Source organism: Saccopteryx leptura, chromosome 9 (assembly GCF_036850995.1).
Source record: "Saccopteryx leptura isolate mSacLep1 chromosome 9, mSacLep1_pri_phased_curated, whole genome shotgun sequence".
NCBI lineage: Eukaryota > Metazoa > Chordata > Mammalia > Chiroptera > Emballonuridae > Saccopteryx > Saccopteryx leptura.
In genome coordinates, this window is record NC_089511.1 from 88956677 (window position 1) to 88975336 (window position 18660).

The 18660-nt window shown below is 39.4% G+C and overlaps 1 protein-coding gene across 2 annotated transcripts in view; it reads left to right on the forward strand.

The window, feature by feature from the left end:
* BMPR1A (bone morphogenetic protein receptor type 1A) overlaps positions 1-18660 on the forward strand; it is a 201243-nt gene that overhangs the window by 149353 nt on the left and 33230 nt on the right. For both annotated transcript variants that reach the window (XM_066350274.1, XM_066350273.1), the window contains 2 exons: positions 7713-7875; positions 17675-17777. In XM_066350274.1, the coding sequence (XP_066206371.1) occupies positions 7713-7875; positions 17675-17777 (266 nt within the window). The remainder of the gene's footprint in view (positions 1-7712; positions 7876-17674; positions 17778-18660) is intronic.

An 18660-nucleotide genomic window follows, 5' to 3' on the forward strand; every position in this document is an offset into this window, starting at 1 on the left:
AAGCATTTTCAGGTATTTATATAATCTCAGCTTCCCTGAACCTTTTCTCTTATTCATAACATAGGCATTATGATACATAACATCAGGTCTTATGAGAATTAAATGAGATAAAGTATAAAATAAAATACCTGACCTAGTGCCTAAAATCACAGGGTAATAGGTACTTAAGACTTAAAGTTTAAAATTTCTATCTCTTTTAAAATATAGTAAGGAATAAATATAAATTTTAAAAGTCGTTAAGACTTCAGAAATATAAATATCACTTATGTGTGCTGAATACTAAAATTTCTTCATTAAAGTACTCAGTTTTATTTATGACCAGCATTGTAATTTTACTCTGGTGTGTTTATAGTTTGGAACTCTCAAATAGGAAGATATTGTGATAATTCTTAGGACAAAATAGGTTGTATTTGCATATGAACTTTTCCCTGTACAGTTTAATTAGAACAATATTTTAAACTGAGAAGAAAGTACTATTTTTCAAAAGGACTTTAGATAGAACTTATTGAACATCTTTAGTATCTTAAATTTATGATTTTACCGATTGCTGTTTCATGTTTTATTCACAGTGATATGGATTAATATCTACTAACAAGAGAAGATATTAACAGCATAAACCTTTTGACATTTGCACTTTAAAGCGTAACGTAATAATGGATTCTGTAGCTTTGTATTTTGTCTTAGGTGTTAATACCCCTATTATTACTATTCTCAGAATACAGAGCCTTCTTGCACAAAGCTACTTTTTGAATGAAATACCACGTTATTTAATAAAACATCTTTATTTTAGTATCTGTTGTTCTATGCCTTCTTGATCAGCATCAACCAAAGCTGTCGTAGTTTTGAAGATGGGTTAAATTAATAACATTTATATTTGCTACCTTGCTTCCAGGTAATCTCTATTTGATATTTATAAAATGCTTAATCTATAGAGATCACACAGAGGCAATATGGTACAAGATTCTCATTCCCTACCCTGATTCAGGTTGTTCTATAATAAACTTTTAAAAATGAAATAAATTGGTAATTAGTTATCAGGCATAACTGAAAAATCTTAGTAAGAATTCTGTTTCTCTGATAAAAAGCAAAAATTGTTATTTCCTTTCAAAAAAGATTAATTAGTAGTTGCTTTAAGTAGTACAATAAAAACATTTGCTCTTGAAGAAAAGAAAGAACTAAAACCAATGTGTGTTAGGGGGACAATAGGAAAAATGTTATTCTTTTGAGATTACTAAGAAGGATTACAGAGTGGTGTCAATGGAAATGACTTTGACTTTAGCTCCATCTTTATCTTGAATTGCATCTAGGGCAAATAAATTTTCCTGTACCTTAGTTTCCTTGTTAGAAAATAGAAATAATAACACATCCTAGATATAAACAGGAATATTTTGAGCATCAAATGTTCTGATATAGATTAAAGTACTTTTACATTGAGATCGTTACTCAAGTTGGAACAGAAGATGAGTCATCTGATTTTAACATCTGATAGTCCTTGTTTTTGATTTGGTCCTGTTTTAGCTTTAAGTTAAAATTACCCAACAAACAGTGACTTAAACAAATAGAATTTTTTTTTTTTTTTTAATGTAGATGGTGGATGTTTTCTGGTATTCATTCAGTAGTTGATTGTGTAAGGATTGACATCTCTGTAATTTGTCTGGCTTTTTCCTTGGATTTACATAATGGCTGCTATTATTTACATTGGAGTAAGGAAAAATGGGGAAAGGGTCAGCCCTGGCCTCAGCTGGACTTTATATCAAGAGAGCAGAAGTGTCTCCAGAAATTAACCTCCTGCCAGTGACTTTACCTTGTTTCATTGGTTGAACTGAGACAGTTGCTAGTGCTACTGGGAAACAGGATTGTCACAATCAACTTAGGTGAATGGCTAAATCTATTGCCTAGGGTTGGACACATTCCCCCCCCCCCCCCGACAGAATCAGAGTTCTGTTAGCTAGGAAGATGGGGAAAGGGTGGGGAATAGTTATCCATTGGGTAACTAAGAGGGTATGAAACAGATTTTATTTTTATTAATTAAGATCTTTTCAGGAATGAGTAACAAGACCCAAAATAAATGAAAATGTTTAGACAATAAGGAATATGTAATACATACATCAAAAGGTTTGAATATAGGTGTATCCAATTAGTTAATTCCTTGGCTCATCATGTTCTTTCTCTGTTTAAACTGGTCTTCTTCACATAGTAATTTAACTATAGGTTAACTCGCTTCATGGCCACAGTGGCTGCTGAGAGGCTAGAAATCACATGCAGATGTAGAAACTTCCAGTTGACAACATTCAGTGGAAGAAGAGGGTTGATGTCTCCTTCTATTTGGTAAAGGAATCTTTCCCCACGCATCTCCCCCCTCTTTCCCCAACAAACTTTCTTCTAATTTTATTAGGCAAGATTTATTATAAGCTCTTTTGTAAACAGAGGCCAGGGGAATGGAACTAAAATTGTTAAATTGACGAAAATTATCTCAGTTGAGGGTAGTGCTGTGCTTCCCTGAGTCACATGAAGGAGAGTCAAACACTTACACAAAAAAGGGGTGGTGGTGGTGGTGTGTGCGCGTGCTCGTGTTTACACAGTAAAGGGGAGTAGAACAATTAACGGTTCCTGTTGTAGGGCACCACGTTTATCTACCTAACATCATACATACCCTTTCTCACACGCATATACTAAAAGTGCTTGTGTTGATATTAAAGACTCAGTTCCTCCTGAAAGGGATTTATAACACAGAGTTTCATTCACTTATTGTACTCAGCTATTAATCTCAGTCTTCTGGGTTGTATGTAGCCTTCTCCATCAGGTCCAAATGTGACTCTTCATGGTCCAGCTATGTGTAGCTAAAGAGAAATGATCAGTGCCCAACACACCCAGTACTCAGTGATGAAGAAGAAATAGGATAAATTCTATATAAGCTCCCACTCAGAGGAAGGAAGACTTGGAAAAAACCTTCAGTAGTCACTGCTCCATACCACATAGATTAAGGGAAACTACTGTTGTTGATTACCTCCTACATGCAATGCATTGATAACCCATTGGTCTCTCCAACTCTCCTGTCTTTTGCCTTCTGATTCCTACTGTAGATGTTTTATCTTAAGTATGGAGGACAGGGAGTTTCTCTTCTTCATACAAAAGGATTCAATAGTTCACTGGGAAGGTATGAAAAATTATTAGCCAGGAATGGAAATCTAGTAAAATTAACGATGCCAAAAGTTTGTATTAAGGACTCAGGAGCATGGTATAAATGTGCCTCTATATAGTCATTTGTATCTTTCAGCTATTTGTGTCTATATTTATACTTGGGTGTGTGTATCTTTATAAGCATGTAAGCTATTAAATATTTTTTGCATGTGTTTGTTTGGAATATAATCTATAGCCCCAATTCACCCTAGGACTCTTTAATTTTATACTTTGCAAACACAGGGACCTGTGGGAAAGAACTGATAGGCCAGTGTACCTGAGCATGGTAGAAGGGAGATGCTATGACTTGATGTTGGAGAGGTACACTGGGTCCCAATCCTACTGGGCCTCAGTGGGCATGCTGAAGGAGATTGGGTTTTATTCTGAGTGCACATGAAGCCATTAATTGGTTTTAAGCAGGGGAGTGACAGGATCAGATTTATGTTTATAAAATAATTGGCTGGTATGTGGGAAATGGATTGGAGGGGTCAAGAACAGAAGTATTAGAGATCATTATGGACATTTTTACCTTGGAAATGGTATGATATAATGGGCCCGGGTAACAGCAGTGGAATTAGAGGGGAAAATGAGATCTATCTTGGAAGTTAAGCCAAAAGACTTGGTGAGGACCAGGTTTCGGGAGAAAAGACAGGAATTCCCATTTTGGAGAAGTTAATTTTGAGATACTTAAGCAAGTCAAGGCTGGAGGGATACATGAAGGAACTGTTAACAAAAAGATTTGTTTAAGCCAATGGTAGTCAACCTGGTCCCTACCGCCCACTAGTGGGCATTTCAGCTTTCATGGTGGGCGGTAGCGGAGCAACCAAAGTATAAATAAAAAGTAGATTTAACTATAGTAAGTTGTTTTATAAAGATTTATTCTGCCAAACAGCAAAAATCGTCATAAAGTACTTGGTAAGTAATTATTATTATATACTTTAACTTGCTGTAACTCTGCTTTACATATTTTATAAAGTAAAGTTACTTTCCTACTTTATAAATCACCATTACTGTGGAACCGGTGGGCGGTTAGAAAATGTTACTACTAACAGAGATACAAAAGTGGGCGGTAGGTATAAAAAGGTTGACTACCCCTGGTAACCATAGGAATGGGTGCTGTTACCTAAGGAGAGAGTACAGAGAGACTGATGCTAGGTGTTCTTTGCATCAATGCTCTTTCTTTCTTTCTTTCTTTCTTTCTTTCTTTCTTTCTTTCTTTCTTTCTTTCTTTCTTTCTTTCTTTTCTTCTTTCTTCTTTCTTTCTGTGACTGAGAGAGAGGGACAGATAAGAAGGGAGATGAGAAGCATCAATTCCTTGTTGTGGCACCATAGTTGTTCATTAATTGCTTTCTCGTATGTGCCTTGACTAGGGGGCTTACAGCAGAGCAAGTGACCCCTTGCTCAGGCCAGCGACCTTGGGCTCAAGCTGGTGACCTCAGGGTTTTGAACCTGGGTCCTCTGTGTCCCAGTCCGGCGCTCTGTCCACTGCGCCATCGCCTGCCTGGTCAGGCCTATGCCTTTTCTTGATGAAATCTTACAACTTCACCATTTCGTTGCTTTTGATACCCTGGGACAAGTTTGTATTACTGGCTCCCTCCTTTGTTTGTATAACACTTTTCACATTGTGTTTATTTCTGTGCTTATCATCCTTCCTCCTTTGTCTCCTTCCAAGTTTCTCAAGGACCAGATGAGGTTCCAGATTGCAGTAACTTGCCTGCACATAGTAAACCTCTAATCAGTGCTTTATTAAATAAATATTTAAAATGGTATAAATCTCAGATGCAAATTATTATAATAGGTTTTTATCTCTTAAATTTAGATAAGTTTTTTAGGAAGTTAGCTATGCTAATGATCAGACACTTTTGACTTCTTCAGGTATCTGATCTTTTAGTATTATCTTTGTTAGTAGTAATATTTTCATTTGCATACTATTTTATATTTAATTCTTTTATTATATAGTCATTTGGTCTGTATATAACCTGATTTGAATTGGGGAGATAGCAGAGAGTATCTTTTTTTTTTTTTTACAGAGTCAGAGAGAGGGACAGATAGGGACAGACAGACAGGAACGGAGAGAGATGAGAAGCATCAATCATTAGTTTTTCGTTGTGGTACCTTAGTTGTTCATTGATTGCTTTCTCACATGTGCCTTGACCATGGGGCTGCAGCAGACCGAGTAACCCCTTGCTCGAGCCAGCGACCACCGCCTGGTCAGGCAAGAATGAGTATCTTATCTAGGGACATAATTGGGACTTGAATCTTTTTTGGAGGGAGGGATTTGAACCTTTGACTTATTATTTCAGTGTTATTTCTACCACACTATACAACTTTTTCTATGTTTCATTAGAGTTTTTTGAAAAATTAATAGCATGTGATATATTATTTGCTATTTGTTCTCCACAGTTAAATTGATGCTTTCTTCTGTTACTGTAATAGGATTTTTTTTTTTTTCATTTTTCCGAAGCTGGAAACGGGGAGGCAGTCAGACAGACTCCCACATGCGCCTGACCGGGATCCACCCAGCATGCCCACCAGGGGTCAATGTTCTGCCCCTCTGGGGCCTTGCTCTGTTGCGACCAGAGCCACTCCAGCGCCTGAGGCAGAGGCCCCAGAGCCATCCCCAGCGCCTGGGCCATCTTTGCTCCAATGGAGCCTCGGCTGTGGGAGGGGAAGAGAGAGACAGAGAGGAAGGAGAGGGGGAGGGGTGGAGAAGCAGATGGGCGCTTCTCCTGTGTGCCCTGGCCTGGAATCGAACCCAGGACTCCTGCACGCCAGACCGACGCTCTACCGCTGAGCCAACCGGCCAGGGCTGTAATAGGATTTTAAAGCTAGCTAAAAGACCTCTGACATCTAGTCCCATGGTCTTATTGAATAAAGGAGGCCTGGAGAATGACACGGCTTTTCCATGACCACCCCGGCCAGCTAAGCTGTGATAGAACCATAGTAGACCAGAATCCAGGTCTTCTCATTTCTAGCTCACGGGATTTCTCTTTCTTCCTACCCTCCCACACCTCGCACCACTTAATTTTATAGTTTGTGTACTTAACATCAATGAGGTCTTTAAGTTTGTTAGTAATTTAGAGGATTAAGTAAAGATTATTAAAATTCCAGGTATGGAATCACTAAAACTTCCTTAGCAGCATTGTCTTTTCCTATCATCAATTTGAGTATACATGCTGTCTTTTTCTCTTTTCAGTAAGTGGTTCATCTCACTAGTATGGCTAAGTTTAAATTAGTCAAGTCTAAATTATTACTATTTTTTGTATAAAATTTTTATTTTATTGTTTCTTAATTTATATTTTAATTTATTGGGTTGACATGGTTTGCCAAACCCTTGAACCACTTACTTAACATTTATAATTAAATATATACCCAATTCTCTTAATATTTTATATCTGTTTGGCTCTACATTTCATTCCTTTGAGAGCAACCCTGGTGTATTTATTTCAGCTGATTCAGAGGGAGGAGGGAATTGTCTTAGTTCTATTCTGCTTTCAGCCTGAAAGATTCAGTACCAAATATGACTGTATCTGTCATTTGAAGCTACCAGACTAATGTGAGAATAACCTTCAGTTTCTGGCAGCATAGTCTGGTTTTGAACCAATGACCTTGAGATAAAGGGCATCAGATCATATGACTAGTCCCTGTGCTCTCACAATTCCCTTACTTAAGCAATTAAAGTCCAAAGCAAGATGCTTAGTAACTCTACTTAAACATTAAGGCACAAATAAAGGACTTACTTTTTTAAGCTAGTCACAAGTTTTGGACCAAGGAGTTTAAGAAACATAACTTGCCTTTTTAATTATGGGAAGCAATCTCAACCTTCCCTGAAATTGCTTCCATGTACCTTTCTTTTTTTTTTTTTTTGTATTTTTCCAAAGCTGGAAACAGGAAGGTAGTCAGACAGACTCACGCATGCGCCCGACCGGGATCCACCCAGCACGCCCACCAGGGGGCGATGCTCTGCCCATCTGGGGCATCGCTCTGTTGCATCCAGAGCCATTCTAACGCCTAAGGCAGAGGCCACAGAGCCATCCTCAGCACCCGGGCCAACTTTGCTCCAATGGAGCTCTGGCTGCGGGAGGGGAAGAGAGAGAGAGAGAGAGAGAGAGAGAGAGAGGAAGGAGAGGGGGAGGGGTGGAGAAGCAGATGGGCGCTTCTCCTGTGTGCCCTGGCTGGGAATCGAACCTGGGACTCCTGCACGCCAGGCCAACACTCTACCACTGAGCCAACCGGCCAGGGCTCATGTACCTTTCTTAAAACTTCTGACCATGTCCTACCTTATGCCACTCTTGTCTTTCACTAGTGTAAAAATTGAGACATAATCATCTCTATTTATCCCACAGTACTTGCAACAGTAATTCTGTGTATAATAGGTTAATAAATGTCTGTTACTGTGTGTATGAAGTTTCTTTTTAATTTAAGACATTAGCTGCAGTTACTATGATAACACTAGAAACTTTTCTTTATTGAAAACTAAAATCAAGGAATTAGCTTTTCAGAAGTGGTTTTAATTTCATATATGATTACAGGGCAGAATCTAGACAGTATGCTCCATGGTACTGGGATGAAATCGGACTCCGACCAGAAAAAGTCAGAAAATGGAGTAACTTTAGCACCAGAAGATACCTTGCCTTTTTTAAAGTGCTATTGCTCAGGACACTGCCCTGATGATGCTATTAATAACACATGCATGTAAGTATTATATGCAGCCTTTCTTAAAGTCAGGATAATAGCATTGCATTTAATGCTATTTTTAGAACTGTTTACATCATATAAGGTTTATTCTCTTTAACTTTTATTGTGTCTTCCAAAGAGTCAAAACTTTTTGTTTTGTATATAGGAATATTATTACTATTGATTGATGTTTACTTTCTTAGAGTAACATTGTAATATAGCTTTTTACATGAGATAAAAAGAATGTGATATTTGTCTAACATTTTATTTAGTGATCTTTTTATCATAAAGTTATTAACAATCATTGAAAACTTTGAGATTACTAAAAAGAACACAGGAAAATCCACCAAAACTTCGTCATTCTAAATTGGCTGAAATATTTTACGGATATAGAAGAATGATATTGTGGGTATTTAATTTTATATCTTCTTACAGGTAAACTCCCCAATCCAAAACTGATTTATATAACCACTTTAATTTTTCCACTTAATTTTATGTTAGGTATTCATCTTATTATATATGACTTTTAATTCTGTTACTTTTTTTTTTTTTTTTTTTGTATTTTTCTGAAGCTGGAAACTGGAAGAAACAGACAGACTCCTGCATGTGCCCAACCGGGATCCACCCGGCACGCCCACCAGGGGGCGACGCTCTGCCCCTCCCGGGCATCGCTCTGCCGCGACCAGAGCCACTCTAGCGCCTGGGGCCGAGGCCAAGGAGCCATCCCCAGCGCCCGGGCCATCTTTGCTCCAATGGAGCCTCAGCTGCGGGAGGGGAAGAGAGAGACAGAGAGGAAGGAGAGGGGGAGGGGTGGAGAAGCAGATGGGCGCTTCTCCTGTGTGCCCTGGCCGGGAATCAAACCCGGGACTTCTGCACGCCAGGCCAACGCTCTACCACTGAGCCAACTGGCCAGGGCTCTGTTACATATTTGAAGAATTTATTTACTAGCCAATAACAATTAAATTTTGTCAATTGTCTTTCTTTTAGAAAGGTAGTAATATCTTATTTTGTACTTTCCTAATAATTGTATGCTTTCTGAATGTGGCCAGATACAAAGCATAAATGTTTACATGTTAAATCTTGAAATCAGATGGTGGTTCTTCACATCTTAAATTTGTTGTTTGTCCTTTGGGGTGGTTGACTTGATTGAGACAGGCTGTGTGCGATCTGTGTCATAATGGACTGCTTCCCACTGTGGCACCAAATTTCTTGTCGGGGTATGTGTGCGGTATTTGTTCATGGCTGCATAACCCAGGGTAAAAATGAATCATTGATTTTAACAGAATTTCTCCCCATGCTTAACATTTTCTCCTTACAGGAAATGAAAATTCTGCAAGATTCTTTTAAGTAGAAGCAATACATTTACTGATATGAACAATAAGTAGGAGCACACAAAAAGCTTTTAGAACTTTTTTCTATCTGTAAAAGTCTAAATAAATATATTGGGGAAAACTCCAGCCTACTAATATTAAACTGACAAAATTTCATTAAATACAAATACATTTATGTAAATTTCTTGAGAATTAAGCTATTAAAAGTTCTCCCTTTTCTCTCTCTCTCTCTCTCTCTTTTTTTCTTGTATTTTTTCTGAAGTTGGAAACAGGGAGGCAGTCAGACAGACTCCCACATGCACCCAACTGGGATCCACCCGGCATGCCCACCAGGGGGCGATGCTCTGCCCATCTGGGGCATTGCTCTGTTGCAACCAGAGCCATTCAAGAGCTGGAGGCAGAGGCCATAGAGCCATCCTCAGTGCCCAGGCCAACTTTGCTCCAATGGAGCCTTGGCTGCGGGAGGGGAAGAGAGAGACAGAGAGGAAGGAGAGGGGGAGGGGTGGAGAAGCAGATGGGCACTTCTCCTGTGTGCCCTGGCCAGGAATCGAACCCAGACTCCTGTACGCCAGGCCAATGCTCTAACACTGAGCCAACCAGCCAGGGCAAAATTTCTCCCTTTTTTATATTCAATAAAATCTGCCTCACAGGGTCTTAGTCGGTTCTTTTTTTTTTTAATGTTTATTGATTTTAATTTTTCATGTTTACATAGATTCAAGTGTCCCACTGAATATATCTCCCATCCACCCCCGTGTTCTCCTCAACACTCCCCTTGCTCCCTTCCCTCCTTCCCTCCAGGATTTGCTGTCCAACTCTGTATAACACTGCATTATGTATATATAATTTCACTAATCTCTTTCCCTTCTCTGATCCCATCCTCTCATCCCTTTCCCTCTGGTCCCTGTGATCCCGCCTCTGCCTCTATTCCGCTCCTCAGTTCACTTTGTTCATTAGATTCCTCAAATGAGTGAGGTCTTGTGATATTTTTCTTTCTCTGCCTGGCTTATTTCACTTAGCATAATAGTCTCCAGGTCCATCCATGTGGTTGCAAAAGGTAAAATTTCCTTCTTCACGACTTCGTAGTATTCCATTGTGTATATGGTACCCCAGCCTTTTCTTTTTTCCTTTTTTTTTTTTTTTTTCATTTTTCTGAAGCTGGAAACAGGGAGAGACAGTCAGACAGACTCCCGCATGTGCCCAACCGGGGTCCACCCGGCACGCCCACCATGGGGCGATGCTCTGCCCACCAGGGGGCAATGCTCTGCCCATCCTGGGCGTCGCCATGTTGTGACCAGAGCCACTCTAGCGCCTGGGGCAGAGGCCACAGAGCCATCCCCAGCGCCCGGGCCATCTTTGCTCCAATGGAGCCTCGGCTGCGGGAGGGGAAGAGAGAGACAGAGAGGAAAGCGCGGTGGAGGGGTGGAGAAGCAAATGGGCGCTTCTCCTGTGTGCCCTGGCCGGGAATCGAACCCGGGTCCTCCGCACGCTAGGCCAACGCTCTACCGCTGAGCCAACCGGCCAGGGCTAGCCTTTTCATCCACTTGTCCACTGACAGACACTTGGGCTGTTTCCAGATCTTGGCTATTGTAAACCAGGGGTCTCAAACTCAACTCAGCATGTGGGCCGCAGAGCAAGATCACAGCCGTTCGGTGGGCTGCACTAGGTCTACAAAAGGCAACTGTTACGCAACACTTTTCTCACTGCAGTTGAAAACAAAAAAAAATCAGCACAACATTGTTCGGCGGGCCGCATGCGGATGCCGCGAGTTTGAGACCCCTGTAAACAATGCTGCAATAAACATGGGGGTGCATTTCTTCTTTTGAATCAGTGATTTGGTGTTCTTAGGATATATTCCTAAAAGTGGTATAGCTGAGTCAAAAGGCAGTTCCATTGTTAAATTTTTGAGGAAGCTCCATGTTGTTTTCCACAGTGGCTGCACCAGTCTGCATTCCCACCAGCAATGCAGGAGGGTTCCCTTTTCTCCACATCCTCACCAGCACTTGTTATATGTTGTTTTGTTGATGAGCGCCATTCTGACAGATGTGAGGTGGTATCTCATTGTGGTTTTAATTTGCATTTCTCTAATCATTAGTGATGTTGAACATTTTTTCATATGCCTATTGGCCATCTGTATGTCCTCTTTGGAGAAATGTCTATTCAATTCTCTTGCCCATTTTTTGATTGGATTGTTTACCTTCCTGGTGTTGAGTTTTACAAGTTCTTTATAAATTTTGGTTATTAACCCCTTATCAGACGTATTGTCGAATATGTTCTACCATTGTGTGGTTTGTCTTTTTATTTTGTTCATATTGTCTTTAGCTGTGCAAAAGCTTTTTAGTTTGATATAGTCCCATTTGTTCACCCTGTCCTTTATATCACTTGCCCGTGGAGATAAATCAGCAAATATATTGCTGCAAGAGATGTCGGAGAGCTTACTGCTATGTTTTCTTCAAAGACGATTATGGTTTTACAACTTACATTTAAGTCTTTTATCCATTTTGAGTTTATTTTTGTGAATGGTGTAAGTTGGTTGGTCCAGTTTTATTTTTTTTGCAAGTACCTGTCCAATTTTCCCAACACCATTTGTTAAAGAGACTGTCTTTACTGCATTGTATGCTCTTACCTCCTTTGTCAAATATCACTTGTCCATAAAGGTGTGGGTTTATTTCTGGGTTCTCTATTCTGTTCCATTGATCTATATGCCTGTTCTTATGCCGGTACCAAGCTGTTTTGAGTACAGTGGCCTTGTAGAATAACTTGATATCAGGAAGTATGATACCACCCACTTTATTCTTCTTTTTCAAGATTGCTGAGGTTATTCGTGTTCTTTTTTGGTTCCATATAAATTTTTGGAATATTTGTTCTGTATCTTTGAAGTATGTCGTTGGTATTTTAATAGGAATTGCATTGAATCTATAGATTGCTTTGGGTATTATAGACATTTTAATGTTTATTCTTCTTATCCATGAAAGCACACGGTATATGCTTTTTTTTACTTGTTTGTATCTTCCTTGATTTCTTTTATCAATGTTTTATAATTATCCGAGTACAAGTCTTAAACCTCCTTGGTTAAATTTACTTCTAATTACTTTACCTTTTTTGTTGCAATAGTGAAGGGGATTGTTTTCTTAATTACTCTTTCAGACAGTTCATTGTTGGTGTATAAAAATGCCTCTGATTTCTGAGTATTGATTTTATATCCTGCCACCTTGCCAGATTCATTTATCAGGTCCAGTAGTTTTTTGACTGAGACTTTAGGGTTTTCTATATACAATATCATATCACCTGCAAATAATGATAGTTTTACTTCTTCTTTTCCAATTTGGATGCCTTTTATTTCTTCTTCTTGTCTGATTGCTGTGGCTAGGACTTCCAGAACTATGTTGAATAAGAGTGGTGAAAGGAGACACCCCTGCCTTGTTCTTGATCTTAAGGGGATTGCTTTTAATTTTTGCCCATGAGTATGATGTTGGCTGTTTGTTCAGGATGGCCTTAATCATGTTGAGGTATGTTCTCTGTATTCCCACTTTGCTGAGAGTTTTGATCATAAATGGGTGCTGGATTTTTATCAAATTTCTTTTGCATCTATTGATATTATCATATGATTTTTATCCTTCCATTTATTTATGTGATGAATCACATTGATTGATTTGTGAATATTGTACTAGCCTTGACTCCCCAGAACAAATCTCACTTGATCATGATGTATGATTTTTTTCATGTGTTGTTGGATCCGGTTTGCTATTACTTTGTTGAGAATTTTAGCATCTGAATTCATCAGGGATTTTGGCCTATAGTTTTCTTTGTATTGTCTTTCCCTGGTTTTGGAATCAGAATTATGTCCACCTCATAAACGGAGCTTGGAAATCTTCCCTTCTCTTGAATTTTTTGAAATAGCTTGGGAATGATAAGAGTTAGTTCTTCTTTGAATATTTGGTAGAATTCACCTGTGTAGCCATCTGGCCCAGGGCTTTTGTTTGTTGGGAGTGTTTTGATAACTGTTTTGATCTCATTTGTTGTAATCGGTCTGTTTAGGTTATCTGATTCTTCCATATTGATTTTTGAAAGATTATATGTTTCAAGGAATTTGTCCATTTCACCTATGTTGTCTAATTTTTTGGTGTACAATTCTTCATAGTGTTTTATTCCAATCCTTTGTATTTCTGCTGTGTCTATTGTTACTTTTCCACTCTCATTTCTAATTTTATTTATTTGAGTCCTCTTCTTTTTCTCGGTGAGTCTAGTTAAAGGTTCATCAATCTTGTTTACCTTTTCAAAGAACCAGCTCCTTGTTTCATTGATCCTCTGTATTGTTTTTTTAGCCTCTATGTCATTTATTTCCATTGTGATCGTTATTATTTCCTTCCTTCTACTTCCTCTAAGCTTTACTTGCTGTTCTTGTTTTAGTTCTTTTAGATGCAGGGTTAAGTTGTTTGGGCTTTTTTTTTGCTTCTTAAGGCATGCCTAGAATGCTATGAACTTCCCATTCAGGACTGCTTTTGCTGTGTCCCATAAATTTTAAGTTGTTGTTCATTTTCATTTGTTTCAAGGAAATTTTTTATTTCTTCCTTGATCTCATTGTTAATCCATTTGTTACTTAATAACATGCTATTTAGTGTTCAAGTGTTTGAATGATTTTCAGTTTTTCTATTGTAGTTGATTTCTAGTTTCATGCCATTGTGATTAGAGAAGATGCTTGATATGATTTCAGTCTTCTTAAATTTATTGAGACTTGTTTTGTGTCCTAACATGTGGTCTATCTTAGAGAATGTACCATGAGCACTTGAAAAGAATGTATATTCTGCTGCTTTAAGGTGAAAGGTTCTGAAGATATCTATTAAATCCAGTTGATCTAGTGTGTCCTTTAAGACTGCTGTTTCTTTGTTAATTTTCTTTCTTGAGGATCTGTTTAGTGATGTTAGTGGGGTATTGAAATCCCCTACTATTATACTATCACTGTTGATCTCATCCTTTATGTCCATCAAAATCTGCTTTATATATTTAGGTGCTCCTTATGGGCACATAGCTATTTATAAAGGTTATATCTTCCTGTTGCATTGTTCCCTCTATCATTATTTAGTGACCTTCTTTATCTCTTGGTATATAGCCTTTGTTTTAAAGTCTGTTTTGTCAGATATAAGTATTGCTAGTCTGCTTTTTTTTTTTTCATTTGATTTGCATAAAGTACTTTTTCATCTTTTCACTTTCAGTATATGTGTATCTCTTGTTTTGAGGTGGGTCTCTTGTAGACAGCGTATGTACGGGATCTGTTTTCTTATCCACACAGCTACCCTATGTCTTTTGATTGGAGCATTTAATCCATTTACATTTAAGGTTATTATTGATATGTAGTTGCTTATTGCCATTTTACTCTTTAAATCTGCATTCCTCTTTTTCTAGATTATTTTACTCCTCTGTTCTGTTTACAGCAGGCCCCTTAACATTTCTTGCAGCATTGATTTGGTTGTAATGAATTTCTTGAGGGTTTTTTTTGTCTGGGAAGCTTTTTATTTCTCCTCCAATTTTAAACGACTGCCTTGCTGGATAAAGAAGTCTTGGTTGTAGGCTCTGGTTTTGCATTACTTTGAATATTTCTTGCCATTCCCTTCTGGCCTCAAGTGTTTCTGTTGAAAAGTCAGATGTCATCCTGATGGGAGCTCCTTTGTAGGTGATTGACTGCTTTTCTCTTGCAGCTTTTAGTATTCTTTCTTTATATCTTAGCTTTAATATTTTAATTATAATGTGTCTTTTTGTAGGTCTCTATGGATTCCTCTTTAATGGGACTCTCTGTGCTTCTAGAACTTCTGTGACTTTTTACTTCATCAATTTAGGGAAGTTTTCAGTTCTGATTTCTTCAATCAGGTTCTCTATCCCTTGCTTTTTCTCTTCTCCTTCAGGAACCCCTATGATGTGGATGTTGTTTTTCTTCTGTTGTCACAGGGCTCTCTTAGAGTTTCCTCAGACTTTTTGAAGCTCTTTTTTTTAGCTGTTCTGCTTCTGTGCTTTCGTTTTTCTTGTCCTCTAAATTGCTGATTCGATCTTCTACTTCATCCTGCCTGCTGTTAACTCCTTCTAGTGTAGTCTTCATTTCTGATACTGTATTTGTCATTTCTGACTGATTCTTTTTATGCTTTCAATGTCCCTTTTGATGCTTCCTATCTCTTTATTTAGGTGCTCATTATTTTCGTCCATTGTTGCTCTAAGATCCTTGAGCTTCCTAACAATCATTATTTTAAACTCTGTATCCAGTATGTTGATTATTTCCATCTCATTCAGTTCTTTTTCTGGGGATTTCTTTTGTTGATTCATTTGGATTACATTTCTCTGTCTTCCCATTTTGTCTGTGTACAGACTGCTTCTTTGGGTGTGCTGTTTATGTAGCTAGCTGAGTATAGGGTTGATGTTGTCTGCCTCCATCTTACAGTTGTGTTGTTTCTAGATTTTCTTGGGTTGGCAGCAGCTGTTGTTTGTAATCCGCTGTGGGCTACTTGTCTGCTGTTACTGCTCTTTTGCTATTTGTGTCAGCGTTTTCTATGCCTTAGCTGAGTCTGGTGTGAGGAGCCCTTCCTTAAGATACCACTCTAACTAGGGTTGTTAGTTCCTGAACTGATGCTCTCCGTATCTTGCCACTGGTTGTACCAGTCCTGGACCTCCCTGGCCAGAACCTGGCACAGATCTGTATGGGTCATTGCCTATGACTGACCCTTAGCAGACTTCTCGGCGCTAGAGGCTATCCAGAATTTGTGGTTGCCTCTGCTGCACCCAGGTGCCATTGTAAATATCAGCTGCACTCCTAGGCTGGCTTTTATCTAGTCTTGTCTAGTTGGTGTGGCTTTTGTGTTCCCGAGGCATGGTTTGCCTCCTAGCCCACCTCTGATGCCTCGGGTGCTCAGGCATGGGTGCTGCCCCTGCCGCTGCTGTGAGTGTGGGCATGCCCAGTATCGGTAGCCGAGCAACGCCCCCACCGCTGCCCCTGCCGCTGCTGCGAGCGCAGGCATGCTCAGTCTTGGGAGCTGAGCACCGCCTGCACCGCCACTGCTGCTGCCGCTGTTGCCAGGCCGCCCACCCTTCAGCAGGTACTCAGCTGTATGGGGGGGTGTGCAATCCAGACCTCAGCACTCAAAAACCTGTGTACCTGACGCGCCACCTGCTTCTAAGTGACTCTTTGCTCTGACTGGAGCAGGAGAGGCTCTGGTGGGCAGGGTAATTGCTTCCCTTTGCTGGTGTTGCTTCTCCCAGGTAAAATGGCCACTTTAGATTTGGGGAGTGACTCAGCACAGGTGTTAGGGTGGCTGTCCCCCACAGTGTCTCTTCCTGTGCCTCCAAGATTATACTCTCCTCTTGCAACTCCAGTCCTCTCAGCGCTCCCTGCTCCCAGAGCCCCGGATACGTGGCTGTGAACCAGGTTTTCTGCGCGATCCCTTTAAGATGGAGCCTGTGTCTGAGAGTTCTGTCATTTTCTCGTCAAACAGTAACCTGGCTCTTTTATCAGCCAAATACTGTCTGTATGCATCTTCTAGTCTCTGGGTCTGCAGGCTGGGGCTCCGGTCCAGGGGCTGAGGACCCACAACTCTCTAGGCAACCCCTTCCTCGGTGAGAGTCCCTGCCAGTCTCAGTGTGGTTTCTGCGGTGATCCTTGGTTATAGACTCCTCTTAGTTTAGTAATCCACTTTGGTTCTGGGAGTTGGAACGTGCATCTCCTCCATCGCCCTCTTCTCTCTCCTACTTATTTCCTAGTCTGTTCTTAAGTGTACATCGTCATTGAGTCTGTTCTGATGTTTCATAGGAAGGTTTGTTTTTATTTATTGTGTGCAGTATGTGAGCACTGAAAACTGTATGGATAAAGAACGTTATTTTAAAGCAGGGGTCTCAAACTCGCGGCCCGCGGGCCGCGAGTTTGAGACCCCTGTTTTAAAGTATATTTTTATTATTGAAATTATTGGGGTGACATTAGTTAATAAAGTTAGGCAGGTTCAGGTGTATGATTCCATAACACATCATCTGCACACTGCACTTTGCATTCCCCAACCCAGACCAATTCTTCTCCCATTACCATTTCTCCCTTCTTTACTTTCTTCTACCTCCCCCTACTCTTCTTTCTCTCATGTATATTTTTAAGTATGTTTTTAAAAATTAAGATGCTTTACTTTATAAAATTTTTTAAATCAGCTTTCTGTAAATTACATAATTGTTATTAGCAAAGAGAAGTTACATATTTGGAGGGCTTGTTTAATATGAATCTATTCCACCTGACATGGGGTTCTTACTGGGCCTTTAGGGTTTAGTCAGATGTAACTTACAACTTTCATTTGCCTTAAAACTCATGAAGTTTGCTAGTAAATCCAATGTGAGTGTAATTCTAATTTTAACAATAAGATAGTAAAAGCCATCAGTAACCAGTCAACCAATTTTAATCAGTACTTTCTGATATTAAGTTATGTTTTCTATCAATAGTTTTGTTTCTTAAGTACTTTTTTTTCTTTTAGAACGAATGGGCATTGCTTTGCCATCATAGAAGAAGATGACCAGGGAGAAACCACGTTAGCTTCAGGGTGTATGAAATATGAAGGATCTGATTTTCAGTGCAAGGTAAGAGCTAATTGGGGCCTCTGACTTAAAGAAGGGAAGGGCCCCCATAGAAAGCACTGACTTCCCCTCTAGGAGAGGTGTGCCTGGTCTGTACATTGTTTTCTGTCCTTGTAAGGAGATATATTTGGAAAAGCTCTTACTTCAGGTTATATCATTGTGCTAATTGAAGTTCCAGATTACTTATAAAGAAGTTTCAAATCTTCCTTTTTCTAAATTGTTATGGCTGGAAAATGTGATACAGTCACACTTGTGGATCATAAAACTGGAAAGACTTTAAAGTGTTAGGCGGTAAGTAACCTTTGTATCACTCTGAGACAACTTAGAAACAGTTAAGTCCTTGTGATGAGATCTCTGTGGAGTTATTTTAACAGCAGTGGCAAAGAAATCAGAGGATTGATTGTTAATAGTTTATGAACATCCTACTGCCCTCTGGGTTATAAACCTAATTTTTTTTCAAAACTCTGTGTAGTGATTTTGCTCCAGGGGAACCTGCCAGTGTTTTTGAAACATTGAAACTTTTAAGAACAGCTCCAGGTAGATCCTTTTTGTATGCAAATTTAAGCCTCGGTTATTTTAGAAAATTATTAGAATTATTTAGAAATTCTCAGGATTGGTAGAAACTTTAAAAATTGTGTTTCAACCTCTTGGCTTACGTTTGGAATCCATCTTCCCTTTTCTTCCCATAACCTCCCCCCCCACACACACACACACATAGTATATCCCATCTATTTTCTATGTGTTGCACTTCTAGGGACAGAGGCTCATTACTTCCCAAGACCACCTATTTCCTCTGTGAAATAACCTGACTTGATCCTGAGAAAATTTATCCTACCAGTGACTGAAAAATCTATCTTCCATCCTGCCTCCTTGGACCGTAGAAAAC